This window comes from Protomyctophum parallelum (genome assembly GCF_964188405.1).
Source record: "Protomyctophum parallelum genome assembly, chromosome: 1".
In the NCBI taxonomy this organism is placed as follows: domain Eukaryota; kingdom Metazoa; phylum Chordata; class Actinopteri; order Myctophiformes; family Myctophidae; genus Protomyctophum; species Protomyctophum parallelum.
The window spans coordinates 74,681,477-74,699,381 of record NC_139697.1 but is presented as its reverse complement, the minus strand read 5'-3'; the positions used below and the strand labels follow the sequence as shown (position 1 = coordinate 74,699,381).

General features: G+C 42.8%; 2 protein-coding genes across 5 annotated transcripts in view; one reads left to right on the top strand and one right to left on the bottom strand.

The window, feature by feature from the left end:
* Positions 1-17,905, top strand: part of LOC310863201 (uncharacterized protein) — a 322,397-nt gene that overhangs the window by 167,293 nt on the left and 137,199 nt on the right. The window lies entirely within an intron of this gene.
* LOC310863175 (relaxin receptor 1-like) overlaps positions 1-17,905 on the bottom strand; it is a 121,898-nt gene that overhangs the window by 14,809 nt on the left and 89,184 nt on the right. For all 4 annotated transcript variants that reach the window (XM_083771342.1, XM_083771343.1, XM_083771344.1 and 1 more), the window contains 8 exons: positions 16,304-16,375; positions 15,653-15,727; positions 13,204-13,275; positions 10,329-10,400; positions 6,007-6,081; positions 3,652-3,723; positions 3,217-3,288; positions 1,639-1,868 (listed from right to left, as the gene is read on the bottom strand). In XM_083771342.1, the coding sequence (XP_083627468.1) occupies positions 1,639-1,868; positions 3,217-3,288; positions 3,652-3,723; positions 6,007-6,081; positions 10,329-10,400; positions 13,204-13,275; positions 15,653-15,727; positions 16,304-16,375 (740 nt within the window). The remainder of the gene's footprint in view (positions 1-1,638; positions 1,869-3,216; positions 3,289-3,651; positions 3,724-6,006; positions 6,082-10,328; positions 10,401-13,203; positions 13,276-15,652; positions 15,728-16,303; positions 16,376-17,905) is intronic.

Sequence of the window (17,905 nt, the reverse complement as noted above, 5' to 3'; positions counted from 1 at the left end):
CCAAGTTGCTCCTTTACACCTGACAGGGGGGAGTTTCCCTGGTTGGACGTAGCACGTGGAAGGAACACTTTATTCCAACCAGTTCCTTTCCCCCCCTCCTCCCTCCTCTCTTAATCAACTGTGCATGCCTTCTTCTTTCACGAGCGCAGGAGGCAGATTCTGGAGCCGAGCACCGGCATTAATTGTCTCCACCAGACCGAACGCATGGGGAGAGAGTATGTTTTGCACTCTGTCTGTGTGTGTGTGTGTGTGTGTGTGTGTGTGTGTGTGTGTGTGTGTGTGTGTGTGTGTGTGTGTGTGTGTGTGTGTGTGTGTGTCCATTCGTTCCCTCCACTGGCTCCCAGTCGTTGCCCACACAGAATACAAAACTCTGATGCTGGCATTCAAAGCAACCAAAGGTATGGCTCCCCCATATCTTGCAAGTATGATTGAACCCTACAAACCCTCCCGCACACTCAGATCAGCCAACACAGGGAAACTGGAAGTACCCTCACTAAAAACACTGGGACAACGCTCCACACGTCCCAAACTCTTCTCACTTCTGGCTCCAAAACTGTGGAATGCACTTCCCATTGCAGTCAGAACTGCAGCATCACTCCCAATCTTCCGCCGTAGTCTGAAAACCCACCTTTTCAGACTCCATCATGGCCCATAGCACTTATCCTACCCCCTTAGATAGCATTTCTGTAGACTTAGAAAGCATTTGATACAGACTTATAGCATGTTATGTAGACAGCACTATAATTGCACTGTATGTAGTCATAGCACGTCATAGTACATATGTATAGTATAGTAGAGTACTATGTATAGTTTCATTATATAGATATTCCACTGTTACGTTCTTAGCTTACGCATGTTTCATGATAAATGCTTTTTATGTGATGTATTCCCATGCTTTTTTTGTTCTTGCTTTATGTAAATCTGCCATCTGCTAAATGCCTAAATTGTAAATTGTTCATCTGTGTACAGCTAATCTCCGGAACCGTTAACCCGGTTGATGCCAAATTTTGCACACACACTCCCTGGATGCCAACGATGAACCTCTGCCCAAAATCTTCCAGAACGGCTTGTTATAGCGCCACCAGGAGGCCGACTTTTGAAAAACTTTTTTTTATATTACTCCTCCAGATTCTGTCCAAAAATCCCGCAAATCTTTACACACTATCTCTATAGTCATGTGTTCAAGCCGGATCTGTCCGATATTTCCTATTCCATCCTAAATAGCTAATATTGGCTTTCAAAGTTTGCAGGATTGGTCCGTGACTTTCCTACTAGGCTGAGGAATATATCACACCCTTTTCACATTGGCCTGTTATAGCGCCACCAACAGGTGGATTTTTGCAAAACACATTTTTGTAACAAAATGCCCCAAATCATCTGATTGCCATCCAAGGCGTTAGAAGAAATGGCACCCTTTTCACATTGGCATATTATAGGCAGCGCCACCAGGAGGCCACAACCTGACCTGCCCTGGTGGAGACCTGTGCCCCGAGGGGCACTTTATCTAGTTAAGTCCACCAAAGAGGTGTGGTATGCACAGGCATTAACAAGCTGGTGTCAATGCCTGCATGTTCCCTCCGCGGCCGTGGATAAAAGTGTCTGAACCGGACAGCGAAGGTGTGTGTAATGTGAACTCACAGCAGAGGACTTTGATGCAGGTGGTGTGCAGGCTGTTCTCGGAGCGTATCAGCGACCTCATGCCGATGACGAACAGGTTGCCGACGCAGGTGAGGACGGCCATGACCCAGACGGACACCCTCAGCACCACATTGGCCAGCAGGTCCTCGAAGGAAGAGATCCCGTCCGTGTTGGGCTTGCAGGAGCGGACGTGGGGCGCGTACGAGCAGTACTGGAACGTCTTGAAATAGCTACAGGGTGATTATAATAAGAATCATGTCTGTGACCAAACGCATAAAAAATACGAGGCATTCTTATTATAATTGCTTTTATGTTTTATGATAAGGTATGAAAGGAGACAGCGGGAAAGGAAAAAGGTTGTTACGTACATACAGAGAAGAAATAAGAAAGATAAGTTATGTGAATGTTACAAAAAAAGTCATATCTGTGTTTAGTTTATTTGCACATGTAAAATAATAACAACAATATGGTAAAATAAAATAAAAAATACAGAAAGAAAATATTTCAAATAGGAAACAAGATTCATTACATGCATGTGCTGGAAGTGCCAAAAAAACCCAAAGGGGCTTATCGAGTGGCCTTCCCATATGGAAGCTACACGGTTGAGCTTAAATAACAGAAATTAAGGTATGAATAATATTGGTAAACCTAAGGATTGTAAATAATAATAATGAAAAAACAAAAGATATTCTAAAAATAAAATATCAATTAATAACATGACTAGGGCGTGTTGCCCAAGCTTGTTAATAAAAATAGCAGTAATTGTCTCTTAAAGGAGCAGAGACTAGTACAGATTCTGATATGAGACGGTAAGTTATTCCAAAAGTGTGGTCCTCTGAACTTGATGGAAAATTGGGCCGATGTTGTCCTGAAGAAAGCAGAATGAAGATCAATGGATGCTCTGGTGTAATGATTGTGGATTTCGTTATTAAAATGGAATACATTTTGAAAACAGGCTGGGAGTAGTTTATGAATTGATTGAAATAAAAAAATGCATATTTGGAGTTTGTTTATATCAAAAATGGGAAGTGAAGTGAGCGGTGCAACTATACATGTATTGTTATAGTTACTGTACTGTACTGTGCTCTGTACTGTACATTTTTTGGAAAAACCTGACAAAAAAATGACAGTTACCATGTGGGGGTCCCCGGAACATCCAGACCCCCAGGAACACGCCCAGGGGGCCGGCCCTGTTCCGGCGAGCCTTCCCGCGTCCGAAACGGTTGAGAAATGACAGAGTTACCGCATTGCAGCTTTCCGTGCCCGACACAGAGACGCACATAGCTAAGGTTTAAAAGCAACATCATAGATCAGTGTTCAACCTTAGGTATTTTTGCTATTTTTTAAACCTTTTGAAAGTTAAAATAAAAGCGGTGTTTTTTTGTGTTGGTTTTATAAATATAACCAACTATGTCTTTGTGACTAAATGATAGCTACATTGGAACCAGTGGGAACACAAGTAATGTTTCCAATTTCCTGAGAAGTAATGGTTTTGGACATTAAAAGGATTCTGCCCGACAGCGACAATATGACACTGAAGCATATGAGAGAGGCTGAACATGGTTGAAGGGTACGTACATATGAGAAAGCTTGTCCATGGGCAGAAACATCTGAGGCTGAATGTCTGGAATGTCCATTCCCTCCAGGGCTCTGCAGTAACAATAGAGAACAGTTCATCTACCTACCGTAGGCAGTGTTCTAACACCGTCAACACATGCACTTCTTTGGGAGTAATTGGCTGCATGATGTGCACTCTCCCTTACTAAAAAAATATCCCACCCTCTCCTTTCCATGAATTGCAGCCTGTGGCTGCTTGTTCATATCTCCCCCCACTATATATATATATATATATATATATATATATATTTTTTTTTTAAGTAGGACGTTAATACAAATAAATAAAAAAGTTGAAAAAATAGATTTCTGCCCAACAGTGATGCTAATGTATAGTAAAACTAGTGTTTGTGTGCATGTGCGTGTGCAATAAGTGTGCATGCGCATGCATGTACTTACAGGGACTGCAATTGGGTTAGATGGGCAAAGTGATCGCGGCAAACCCGCAGGGAGGGATTGTAGGAAATGTTTCTGTCACAAACAGGATACAGGTGGTGAGAACTTGACAAAGGCTGGATGACAGGTGAATGATGGATTGTAGAGGCTATGAAATGGATGACAAATTAAAGGAAAAACCAACAGAAAGAGAACTTGACAAAGGCTGGATGACAGGTGAATGATGGATTGTAGAGGCTATTTTCTTGTGGCTTTCACCTTTATTTTAGTATTTTTTTGTAAAGGGATAGAATCACAGTAGGCTGACAGGAAATGGGGAGAGAGATGGGGGGGGGGGGTGACATGCAGTAAAGGCCATCGGGATTGGGAGTCGAACCCGCGGCACACTGCCAGACTGGATTACCAGCCAAGGTGCCTGGACCGCTGAGCCACGGCCCAGGCCGAGGCTATGGAATGGATGACAAATTAAAGGAAAAACCAACTGAAATGTGTCTTAGTAAAGGTGGTGATGGGCCACCGCCAGCTACCAGAACACACTGTTCAATGTGGCTTGGGCCCTTAGCATAGATTGTTTTGGTGTTTATTTATTACCGTATTTGTATCTTTGGATACTTATGCCTTTCACTTCACTACATTTCAAAGACAAATATTCACTCCACTACAATTCTAGGAAGGGGGGGGGGGGGGGGAGTACATAATTTATAGTAGGCCTATACTGAAAATAGTCGATCTACAGTATTTATAATTTGACTAGGGATACTTTGTCCATGATGATGATGATGATGATGGTGGTGGACAGCACTATCTGAACATGTCAGTCCAAAATCTCTATTTTTGGATCGGAACGGGCGACTGCGAAGGCAATGGCATAATTAATTAATTCATGCGTGCACTATGGAGGATGAGAAGGATGGTCATGCTGGAAGAGACCATTTTAATGATGGACTGTCCTTAATTCCCTATTGAGATGTTTTATTTTATTTTATTAATTTATATTCTTTGTCCCACGATTTTTTAACCCATTTTTCACCCCTGTGTCAATCATCCTGTGATGTGATCCTGGGCTCTACACACCCTCCGCCAACCTAGGGAGAGCAACGGACTTAACTCATGCTTCCTTCATGCTTGAGTGTCCAAGTTGCTCCTTTACACCTGACAGGGGGGAGTTTCCCTGGTTGGACGTAGCGCGTGGAAGGAACACGTTATTCCAACCAGTTCCTTTCCCCTCCATCAGGCGTCCCGGCTGGCCAGGGGGAGGTAGTTTAGAGACCAGGATTACTGCATGTTTTTGTGAGGGTACCTACCCTAGGGGACACGGGGAGAATATGCAAACTCCACACAGAAAGGCCCTTTCGCCAACCCCGCCTTCGGGTATGGGCACTGATGACGCGGAGGAGGAAACACGCCGCCAGCACCCACAGCGCCCCGAGCGGGAATCGAACCCAGGACCTTCTAGCTGTGAGGCGACAGCACTACCAACTGTGCCACCGTGCCCCCTATTGAGATGTTGACAGACATTGATGTATGACTTTGAGAACAGAGTTCAGAAATATTCCTTGTAATTGTTGGGAACAAAAATTGAGTAAAAAATAAAACTGCAACATATTTGTGAGCAATAATGGGGATTTGACCAGACTTCACACAATCACACTTGATTGTATTACCTTGGAAATCATTGTGACATATACTTTATGCTTTCAGTTGCTAGTTTTAAAAAACTATGATAAAATAGGGTACGCTTCTATACTGGCTCTACTAAGACATGCCCTCGCTGCCCTTCCAGCCAATAGCATTCGTTTCCGGTTGCTTTTCGGGACCAGATATTCCAAGATGGTGGATTTGAATTAGCCAAAAAGGTGTCTTCAAAGATGGTCTGTGGAAACTAATGTATGTCAATTACTGTTACCTTCGTCCCTATTTATTTATGTATTTATTTAGCCCTTAAAGAAGACATTATGAAAGTGCATTTATTGTTAACCACTAGAATTACAGGAACCAAAGGTGTTGGAAAATAAATCCACGATTATGCTCTAATGGAACTAAATCTGATATGTGGTTCAGACCCGGAACATTCTAGAAGATGAGTCCTTTTCCAAAATAGAAGCGTTATGGTAATTAGTCTGCAGTCAGGCAGTCTGTATAGTCACTCACTAATGCACCTGACTCTTAGGCCAGATACTTGACTTACTAGTCACAGCTTGACGAGTCCTTGAGAGACTCATTTTACAAAATAAAAGTGTGCCTTTCTTTGCAATTTTCTTTTCTAGTAATTAGTCTGCAATCAGGTATAACTTCAATAATTCCATTCACTGATTAATGTACCCGACTCTTGGACCAGATACTTGACTTAATACTCACAGCTTGAGGAGAGATCTTGAGAGACCCTTAAATGTGTTCCTTGGCAGTTCCTTTATCCTGTTGCTGGATAAGTCCCTGAGAGAGAGAGAGAGAGAGAGAGAGAGAGAGAGAGAGAGAGAGAGAAAGAGATGATACGTATCACTAGCCTGGTTAATAAACCAGACCGAATCAGCCGTTGGCAAAAATAAATTGCCTGCCGGCGGATTCCGGTCTGGAGAGGCTCAATTGTACGCCCATTTCCTACACCAGAGAATGTGGGCGGCCAATCGGGACACGGTATGCAATATGGGCGGGCTTTGGTACAGTGACTTTCAATGCTTGAGACCTTTGACTGACAGTAGCTCTGACCAATTGCGTCAAAGAGAAAATGTTTCCCTGGAAATGAAATCCAAGCTGAGCCTCCCCAGACTAATATCCCGCGGTCCGTGCGATATTAGTCTGGTTTATTAACCAGGCTAACGTATCACAGCTTTAAGACAGACAGTATTTACATTCTATTCTAATTCTGGATCAATATTCATTCATATAAATCAGGTCATTCAGAAATCTGGTTGTGCTTCATTCTCAGTGCTCAGTAGAGGAAAAATAACACCAGACAGGGCCATGGTTAATATTAGATACATCTGTCTGAATCCACCCCTTTTAGCTCTCTTTGCAGCGCTGCAGGGAAAGACTTCGCTGCCATTTATGAGCTGAACGCTCAATTAACATAATGCTAGCATCAGTAATGGTTTTCACGTCAGGTATGTTTTATTACGATGTGGCTTTTTTAGGCCAATGCTGTCTAGAACAGGGTCTGTCTGTCTTCCTGCCTTCCTGCCAGTTTGATGGTGCATTTTTTACATGTGAGTGCAGGTAGAACTTTTCCATTGCGCTGCTGGCCTGCGCACGCATTTCCTCCTGTCCTGTATAGAGTGTCATCTGTTCGTTCCTTCCTGTGTTCGACTCCCTTTAACTGTTTTACATCTTGATGTGTTGGAAGGATGCAGGACGATCACACAGGAGCACTGGAAACTGGGCTTTATTTAACTTAAAACAGAATCACAGGATTCGACAGGAATGCCTCACAGGGCTAACAAACACAGGAACAAACACACGCGACGTGTCAAGGAACAATTAAGACTGAACACAGAATAGCACAGGAGCAACACATAAATACCACACGCCTTGATGGCCATATTGTCCGCAGCTGAGTACACAGGTGTCAGTCTAACAGGGGGGCGGGGAAACACACAGGGGGGGAAGGGCAAACATAAGGACGGCGGTCCAGGCGTGGTACGTCCTAGGACAGGACGTGACATACTGTCTACTCCTGGTGAAACCATAGCTGCCTGCAGTACGGACAGTTTCTGAAGTCTGCCCGGTACCGCCCTCCCAATTAACTTCATTCAACCCAATAACATTAACTACACTCTTGGAAACTATCACACACATGAATTCTTCATCATGCCCCCTTGATATAATTCCCACCAAATTTCTGAAGGAGAACATAATGACTGTGGCCCCCGCTATCATGTCTATTATTAATTGTTCTCTGTCAACTGGCATATTCCCCTCGAATTAAAAAAATGCGTTGGTCCAACCTCTTCTAAAAAAAACCTCATTGGACCCCTTAGTTTTAAACAATTTTAGACCAATCTCTAAACTACAATTTTTATCAAAGATTTTAGAAAAAACGGTATCTACTCAATTGATCAATTTTATGAATCTTAATTCTGCGTTCGAAACGTTTCAGTCTGGCTTTAGGGCCTTGCACAGCACGGAAACAGCACTTTTAAAAGTTACGAACGACCTCCTTTTAAATGCAGACTCCGGTGACTGCTCAATTTTATTCCTTTTAGACCTGAGCTCTGCCTTTGACACTGTCGATCACGCCATTTTAATCGAACGCCTGAAGAACCTGGTCGGCATAAACAACGTTGCTTTAGAGTGGTTCCGATCATATTTAACAAACAGAAGCTTCTCAATCGTGATTGGGGAGGCCTCCTCATCACGAGCTCCTTTTAAATGTGGCGTTCCACAAGGTTCTATCCTTGGTCCACTACTTTTTACAATTTACATGCTGCCAATTGGAAACATTATTAGGAACCATGGAATTCATTTCCATAGTTATGCGGACGACACGCAGCTGTATATCCCCCTTAAACCTGGTGTTGCAGGAAACGTACCACGCCTTCTTGCGTGTCTCTCTGACATAAAGAGTTGGATGTCTCATAACTTTCTGCAATTAAATGAATCCAAATCAGAAATTATCATATTTGGCCCCCCAAACTCAACCCAATCATTTAATTCTGAACTTGGCACCCTATCCGCAAACATCACACACTCAGCCCGCAACCTAGGTGTTTTCTTCGATCCGGATATTTCCTTCAACACCCAAATCACCAAAGTAGTCTAGTCATGTTACCATCAAATCAGAAATATCGCTAAAATTAAACCTTTTTTGTCATTTGCAGACCTGGAAACCGTCATACATTCATTCATATCTTCACGACTGGATTACTGTAACTCACTGTACTCTGGTATGAGCAAAAAATATATATCTCGCCTCCAGATGGTGCAGAACTCTGCGGCTCGCCTTCTCACTAACACGAGAAAACGTGAACATATCACACCGATTTTAGCTAGTCTTCACTGGCTTCCTGTAAGCTACAGAATTGATTTTAAGATTTTATTAATTACTTTTAAAGCTCTACATGGCCTAGCTCCCATTTATTTAAGAGATTTGCTGAAACCCCATAACCCTGTGCGCTCCCTTAGGTCATCGGGGAGGGCCCTCATAGTTCCTCCTGCAACGCGTCTGGTCACTCGGGGTGGCCGGGCCTTTGCGGCTCGGGCACCTTTGCTCTGGAACTCCCTGCCTTTGGCTCTTAGATTAGCAGAATCAGTGCCTTATTTTAAAACGCTTTTAAAAACACATCTGTATGCCAAGTGTTTTTCCTAATATTGTTTTTTATTGTTTTTATTGACCTGTTATTTTCTTCTTTGCTTTATTAAATCTGATGTCCTGATGTTTTGTTGTTTTTATGATTACTGTTTTTATAACTTGTCTGTAAAGCACTTTGTAACTATACGTTTGGAAAGGTGCTATACAAATAAAATGCATTCATTCATTCATATCAGCTTGTTGTTCTTCAATGTGTTGCTTATGAAAGGGCGCTTTAGCTTCTGCCTTTTTGACCATTAGAGAAAAGTGCCCTCTCCGTTCTGAGGCTCTGAACATGACCGTCATCAGCGCAATGATCACATCTGCACCAAATCTTTCTTAATTGAGCGCGGTGCTGTGCAGGCGTGCAATTTTGACTGGACTTGCTGGGTGTTGAAAAGCCGGTCATTAGCTACTTTTTGTTTTCGCGGGCCGCGGGGCGGGCGGACCGTTGATTAATATATAATGTTTTGCGGGGCAGGTTGGTGCGGGCTGGCTCCCGTGGCGGGACGGGACGGGCGGGTTATGAAAAAAAGCCGCCCCGCGCATCACTACTATACTGACATGGCCCACAACAGCTACAGTAGGCAAAAACTACTGTGTCCGTCCTGAAGACGGTGACAGTGACATGGATAAAATAATATAATAATAAAGCGTTGCTTTTTACTCTATTTACAGCAGTGGTTCCCAACCTTTTTAGCCCGTCACCCAAAAGAGAAATTTGATACCTCCCCGGGAGGTATGGAATTTATTTTATTTTTATTTTATTTCTTCATTCCTTTTGAAGAAATAATAATTATAAATAGAATGTAGGTAACAATAAATAAAAGGGACCCATTAAAATGTGTCCGCGATCCACAAACCCAGTGTTTGGGAACCAGTGATCTACAGTATTTCCTCTTGCCCTCTAACTGTATCTGAACTGCTGTGCTGCAATGAACTGCTGTATTACCATACATGTGTTGCATGTTCTTGCTTACTGTAAATCACTCTGGATTAAGAGCGTCTGATAAATGCCTAAATTATAAATTGTAATTTGATGGAGGAGATCGTTTACTTCTATCCAGAATGTTCGCCAGAACGCTCAACCTCGTTTTTTTCCTCCAACCTCAAGCTGACTACTCGGTGGGGTGGTTCTTGAATTATTGAATTTATTTAACGGAGAATAAGGTTAGAAATAAGTTTAGGGTTAGGCATACTGGGGCTAAGTTTAGGAATAGGGTCAGGCACCGTTTTTAGAAGGTTAGGAAGGAGGTTAGGTTTAATTGTTTAAGCATAGTTTACTTAGGTTCTGTTTAGGAATACCAGGCTGAGCAGTTCCGCTGGCTCTATGCCCCCCCGGGGTCACTGCGTTTTCAGGGTAGCTTTCCATCCAGTATTTGTTTTCTTTACTTACAGTTCCTGCAGGTTCCACAGGGACTGGAAGGTGTTCTCGGGTATGGATGTAATCCTGTTGCCCATCAGTGAGCTGCACAGGACAAGAAGGGAAAGTCAGGATTAGTCAGGACTGTGGCACACGAGGTAGAGCGGTTGTCAAGTAATCCAAAGTTTACCAATTTGGCCCCCTGCTTCTCTTGGCATTGTGTCAAAGTGTCCTTTTTAAATATATTTTTTATCCCACGATTTTGTAACCCCTTTTTCACCCCTGTGATAGGTTGTTTGTCCAAACTAGAATAGAGACGCTAGGGTCCACATGGTAGACTGACACAACAATTAATTAAATTCAGTCTTTCCATGTTTTGGTCCTGTGATTTAATTAACAGGCCATGACTGCAGACCACATCAGTGATTTCCCCACCCAGTAGACCATTGGGAAATCATAAAGTCAATTTAAAAAAGGACTGTGCGTGCTCCAGTATACTCTTCTCCCAGATGACAGATAAATAAACTGCGTGCCACTGACGTCAGCCCCGTGAGGTCGTCTGTCTGTCTGTCTGTCTGTCCTCTAAGATATTTGATTTGACTGGAGCTCCTAAGCAGAGCGAGGGAAACTGTTCCTTTGAATGACACAAATCACAAATCGGTGCCTCGGGCGCTGAACCATCCAAGAGCCATTTGAAGTAACATTAGCAGTAAAGCTCAACAAGCCCTGCCAGTCTGCCTGGACAATAACCGATTGTTCACGCCTTCCGTGGGTGGACTGGATGTCTCAGAGGTAAACTGGCTGCAGGTTACATCTTGCTGCTCTCAGATGGAAACCATATGTCCAAAACCAAAACCCTTTCCTCATTTTAAAAAAACATTTAAAAATAGTGAGAATAGCCTAAATGCAAGCTTTAGGGGGACACTCTTGAATGATGAAGTAGGGCATGATGTACAAAACACAAAGGTAGGAAACAGGTAGTGGAGGTGGAGGTGCAAGGTTTCTACCCAACAGCAACAATATAGGTAATGGTAAGAGAGAGAGAGAGAGAGAGAGAGAGAGAGAGAGAGAGAGATTTTTTCCCTCTGAATTACTGTGGAATAAGATGTAAACTAGAGATCCTGACCTTATTGAAAGGATATGATGAATTCTGTTTCAGTTAGACTAAAACAGTCAATATTTGGTACAGAGATGATGGACACATCATCATCATGGCGGCCTCGAAAAAAAAGGATCCGTTCTTCTCATCCACCCGAGAGTCTATACTTATAGTGCTTGGAGCTGTCTAGCTCTTTCTTCACAAAAATAACGGGCCACAACACAGCAATAATATTGACGAATGCGATAAATGTGAGAAAAGGTTAAATCACAATTACACCCCGAACTAAATTACCCTCTCTTAGACACAGAGAGAGTGAGAGTGAGAGAGACTGACAGACAGACAGACGTCAGAGAGGAAAGGAGAGAATTAAAGAAATGATAAAAAAATAAAGAAAAAGATGAAAGAATTAATTGCCTGGAGCACTTTCATTCTGTTTAATCCAGACTTAACATAAGACCTGAGACAGACGTTATTTTCCCAAAAAACAACATAGATAAGCCTGGTTCAAAGCCGGAGTGGGATGGAGTGCAGAGATCAAAATCTCCTGGCGGCAGGGATAATCTGTCCATCGCCTTGAAGCCTGTTCCTTCTTTGTGGTACAAAGTACAAACCTATCTGCCTGTGCTTAGACTTCAGGCGATGTGTCAATAGCATAACGGTGAAGAATATTACCCATTGCCTGATTTGCCTCTCATGAACTCTGCCTTTGAATTGCTCCAGGGAGCCACAGCGTTAGAAATAGAATATACGTACAGTAGATGCTTACCTGACATCCTATACTATAGTCTCTGAGTCATTACATCGCTCACTTTGCCCTCCGCTTGTGTGTGACTACCGGTATTTACCCTGTGGTTTGGCGACTGTGTTACATACGGTAATTTACTTTGTTCAGAGCATAACATGGCCTGGTTCTGTGAAAGAGATCAACTAAATATCTTGTGGTGCCATTCACTGCCCCAACCCCCTTCTAGAACTGAGTTTGTTTGTGTTCGTTTAGAACAGGGGTGGGCAATTATTTTTCCCAAGGGGCCAAATGAGAAACAGAAAATATTTTGGAGGGCCGGGCCAAAAGGCTGAACTTAATTATGCATAATATCAATTTTATTTCTATATAAAAAGCAGTAAATGGCATTGTTTTGCAAAGCAATGGTAAACAAAATGTGAAACATTTGACTCAAATTATAGGCATAGTGACTATTTCCTGTAAATAGCCTTTTCTTTTAACAATGAGAACATTAGAGGTAGCGGTCTTAGTTGTTCTTCCATTTGGAGGACCCTGGAGGTGCCACTTTCACAACCTGCTTACTATCAGCAAGAGATGAGTGTTGAGTCTTGAGTTTTAGTCCACCCATAAGGTAATTAGAAAGTATGTTTTATTTTCTGATTATCAAGTAATCTTTCGCGGGCCGGTCAGAGTCAGTCCAACTGAACAATCTTTTATTGCTCCATATGCCTGAATGTTACACCTATTCATTTAAAATATTACATTTTTTGTGAAATATTTGTTGAAATGGTTAATAGGACAACGCACATGAGAGTGGTCAGAGTGGAACAAGCTTGTATTTGACAGAGGCAAAGAAACAACCAGGTGCTCATTGGAAACGTACAAGTAAAAAAATGTTAAAACTTATCACATCTATATACTTTATTAATCCAACATGTTTCGACCTATACCGGTCTTCATCAGGGCTAAAGCTTGTATTTGAGTTTTGCCTTGATTCACAAAAAAAAGTGGCATTAGAAACAGGCTACAGTTGTCACGAGGAAAACAGGATCAGCTAAACACGAGAGTGACGTAATACTTACAGAACTGTAAGTTTACTGCAGTTCTTCAACAAGGAATAGTTGAGCATCTGAATCTGGTTCCCAACGAGGTCACTGACAGAGAGAGAGAGAGAGAGAGAATGGGGCAGTTAGTAAAATAAGTAAGAAGATCGCTAGAGATTCACTGATTTATTTCCTATCCTTTCTCCACAACAACACCATTTCTCCCAGGTTTTCAGGTTGTTGTGGAACCATGGCATGAACCTCATGAACCCTGTTCTCTGTCAACAGACACTGTTGGTCTGATCTGGGGTCACCAGAGTGTTAAAACCTCCCAACATGGGGCAACACGCCCCTGCTGCGCTCCCGTCTGCAAAAGTAAAAGTAGCATTATTATACCACCACTATATAATTACACCTCGAGCTGTTCATGTTTATGTCATTAAAAGTAGAAAGAAAATATACTTAAAGTACCTAAAGTAAGGTAAATAGTTGATCACATCCAGTCCGTGTATTACTCATTTTAAACTTAAGCAGCACACAAATATGTATCTGAAAATATTGTAAGTTAGAAACAAGCAACTTGGTAACAGACATGCTTCACACTGGCCCTCTCCCTCTACCTTGGGCTGCGTGAGCGACAGGTTACACAATCACTAGCCACTCCACTGCACAGCTGCACTGATGGAATGGGACCTTCCGATTGATTGGTCAAAATAAAATGAGTGAAAAAGCCATTTTGCCAGGTCTTTAACTATGAAGCTCGTACAACAGAAGAATGTATCACCATGATCACATGATCAGTCTCACGGCTGATATAATCCTGGCAGATGGGGTGGACGGGTGGGAAATTTGGTTTATAGTCTATTTTATTGGCCTAAAATATTGTCTATATATATATACATTCATGAATCCACTTGCTGTCCGGCTGTCGGTATTGGGCAATTTTTTCATAGGGGTTTCTTGTGACCCTACCATTAACATCCTATGGCAGACAAAAATGTCAAACTTTCCTTATGCTTTAAGTAGCATGATGTGACATGTCAAACCAGGGGGTTTTCATGATTCTGAATACATTCCAAGCATTAGTTTTGCACAAAAAACACTCCTTGGGGTAAAAACGGCGAAAAAGTGGCTATGGCTGTTTTTAGCCCAAGGAGGCCAAGCTTAACCTCAGATTCGAGGCCTTTCTCAGAAAGCTGGGGAATGTTTAAGTGAAAAGTGACATTATGAGTCATGTTTATAGTGTGAGTGGCACATAACCTAGCAATGTTTTAAAATGTTTCTCTTCCGAATTTACTGATGCATATGAATTGCCCGATTTAGTTTTTGGCCACAAGCGGTTGTAATAACACAGATGTACTCTGGTCCTGTCACCACTCACTGTTGTTTAGCCGTGCCCCAGCGAGTCAGCTGCTCCACTCTTTCAAGTGAGTTTCTCCAGACCTCAATTCGGAGTGGGGCAAGAGCCCCAATGCGAGACCAAAACCAAGCTGGAGGCAGCGTGGAACAATCAAACCACAGATTGACAGAAAACGAGGTTTTGCAATTTTATATCCAACAGCAACATAGAAGAGAAATGCATTTAAATATTGCCTGGGGTACGGTACACTGCAAAATATTAACAAACAAACAAGAATTTGGCATTTCAATAAATACACCACATTTTGTTTACCAAGGGGTTTTCCAATTCTCATCTCATCATCATCATCCTTTTTCAACCGCGGTTGAGATCATGGATTTCACAATGCCACGTCAGACTTTCCGGTCCTTCATTGCCATCCCCAGTTCCTCACATCTAGGCATCACAACTTGCAGTGTGTGATGCCTAGTCGGCGACCAATCGTATAGTGTGAAAGCCACACAGATATAAGACAGTGGATTTAAAAAAAGCCTCCTGTAGTGTGAAATACATAACGATCTGATGACTCGCCGACAACTTTAAAACTCCTACAGTGTGTAGGGGCCATTACTGATGCTTGTGTCCCTAGCGATGACATCAGGGAACGACAACTTTCTACTGTAACTATAGAAGGCCATTCTCCTCTGTTCCCACACTTCTCTCTTCCCCATCTCTCCATCTCCACTCTCTTCCACTGTGTCCACTTTCCTCCATCATCATGCTCTCTATTGTTTTAGGCAGATTCTACACGTGCCTTCTAAATCAGTAGTCCTCACACTTTTTTCTTATTCCAAAAATGTTCAAAAATAGCAGATATGCAAGCTCAGAATGTTTCACTTTGTGCCACGCTGCGAGCTTGTACATCTGCTATTTTTGAATAGCCACCGCTAAAATCTAAAATGACACAGATGCTTTCCCGGTTTTAATGGAATAATGTAGTGCGTAGTGCATACAGGTACACAACACACACGCACGCACATACGCACACACAGAATGTCCAACAACAATAGAGATTGTCTGAAATACACTCAAACATATACTGTACAGTATCTAGACATAATTTAAACGTAACACACACAGTTGACTCACAGCCAGACCAGAGCGGGCATGTGATGACAGAAGCTGGGATGGGACAGCTGCTCTAGAGAGGTGTTCACCATGGACCTGCAGAGAAGCGCACACACACACACACACACACACACACACACACACACACACACACACACACACACACACACACACACACACACACACACACACACACACACACACACACACACACACACACACACACACGTATTACTATACATGTGAGGACCAGAGCATACGAGCAGTGCGGAGCAAAATGTCGCCCTTCGCTCCAGGGGCTGTTGTCATGCTCACTATTGGCTCTTGTTGATCCTTGGAGCGGAGGACGGTACTCTGACCCATTTTAAAAACAGCTCCAACCGAAAGGTCAAATCCTGCCCCAACTCATCACCCATTTGACCGAGCAGGTGTGCGAACACGTCCGTTGATCTTATGACGCAATTGACCTATAGCAAAGGCCCTCCCCAAACTGCTATGGTCCAATCACAGCTAAGCATAACATGGGTTATACCATGAAACCAGGGGTTCTCAACCTTTTTGGCTGGGGACCCCCGAAAATGCTTTGGCCATGTCAATCTAAAATGATGCACATGCTTTCCTGGATTTATTGAGTTAACACTTGCAATTTGCATAAGAAAGAAATACACTCACAGGTACCGGAGAGACTGGAGTCCACGGAAGGTGTCGTGAGACAGCCTTGTTAGAGGGTTGTTATCCAATAACCTGATGAAACAAAGAACCACACATTACAAACAAAGCTTAGACGCATATTACAAGGTCATGTTACGCCATCTTTTTACTTATTTTCTTTGTAAGCTATTTTTTGAGAATCTTTAGTATAGTGACTAGTCCTTCCTTACCCAATGAATACCAAATGATGTACAGTGTTTTGAGGTGTAATCAGTCTGGTGTCAGAGGCACTTGCCTGTCGGGCAAGTAGTACAGGAAAGGTGCAATTCTGGGGAAATTGCAAAGTGTGGTTGGCTCAAAGGTACAAACGCCTTCGGAAATATAGGCCCCTGAGCTCCCACTGAAGTCACCCCTGTGATTATGTGGGTGGGTGGGATTTATCCACACTTTGTGGAACAAACATTTGATTATTTTCATGTATTTGCGGCCCCCCTATGGATGAAAATGGAATTGCTTTTGGCTCTCTGTTGTTTCAACGACCCTCGACATGTGATTAAAATTTTGGGTGGATTGGACATTCCGGGCTATATCTATTTGCCATTTTTTACAATAAAAAAAAACCTTTAAAACCTTTTCAAATAGCTGATCTACAGGCTCACAACATGTAGATGTAGATTGGCTAGTTGGAACCATTTAAAAATGATTTTCAAAATGTAAGAAAATGGCAAATAAGTTTAGGGATAAGGGTGGCAAAAGATGGAGCCCTCCGTTCGTGATTTGTGGTATTTTTGCCCCCCCCACTAAATTTGGAAGCCGATAATGGCCAAACGATACGGACTATCAAAATTCTGCCTGTGGTGTTTCGGATTAGACAGGTGCCCAGCTGTAGAGAACCAAGTCGGCAACGATGGAAGTTGGACATCCATGCCCCACCTGGCTATGCAATACCTGTTGTACCCGTGTCAGAGTACCCGTTCAATACCCGTGTCAGAGTACCCGTTCCATCCATCTGTATGTGTCCCTTTTATGCCCATATATGGAGATTTTGTATCTGTCTCTGTGTGTCCCTTCATTGCTATATGGAGTTCTGTGTCAGGCATTCCCAAATATGAAGTGTTGTGATGTCAGAACAGGCCAGCTCCATATATGGAGATATAGGGGTGATCAGGTCCAGAGCCCGGGCAGAGGCTTTTGTGCTGGTTCTGGACAACGGCGTATCCGACCGACTCGACACCGGATGCGTTCCGGAATCCGGATGTCAAACCTTCCTCAGCGTGACAAGGGATGACAGGTTTAAAGTGGATGAAAGCAACAAACTTTCCATTTAGTTGGGCCACTCTTGCTAAACTCTATCAGATGGACAAACATAATACGGGAGACACTTAAAGTGCTCTCCGACGAGCAAGGACTTTAAATAAAAAAATAAGCCTGTATTTGCTAAACAGGGCTAAGCATAAAATCAATTAAAGACTGGGTGAAATGGTTAATTTGGGCATTTTATTTTGAAGTTTCAGCCTCAAACGCCAATCAGAGCATCGCATCCCTTCAGGCTATGGGACATAGCTCTATCTCACGCAGGTATCAAGTGGCGTCTGCAGCTCAGTACCGGGAAGACAGTGTTGG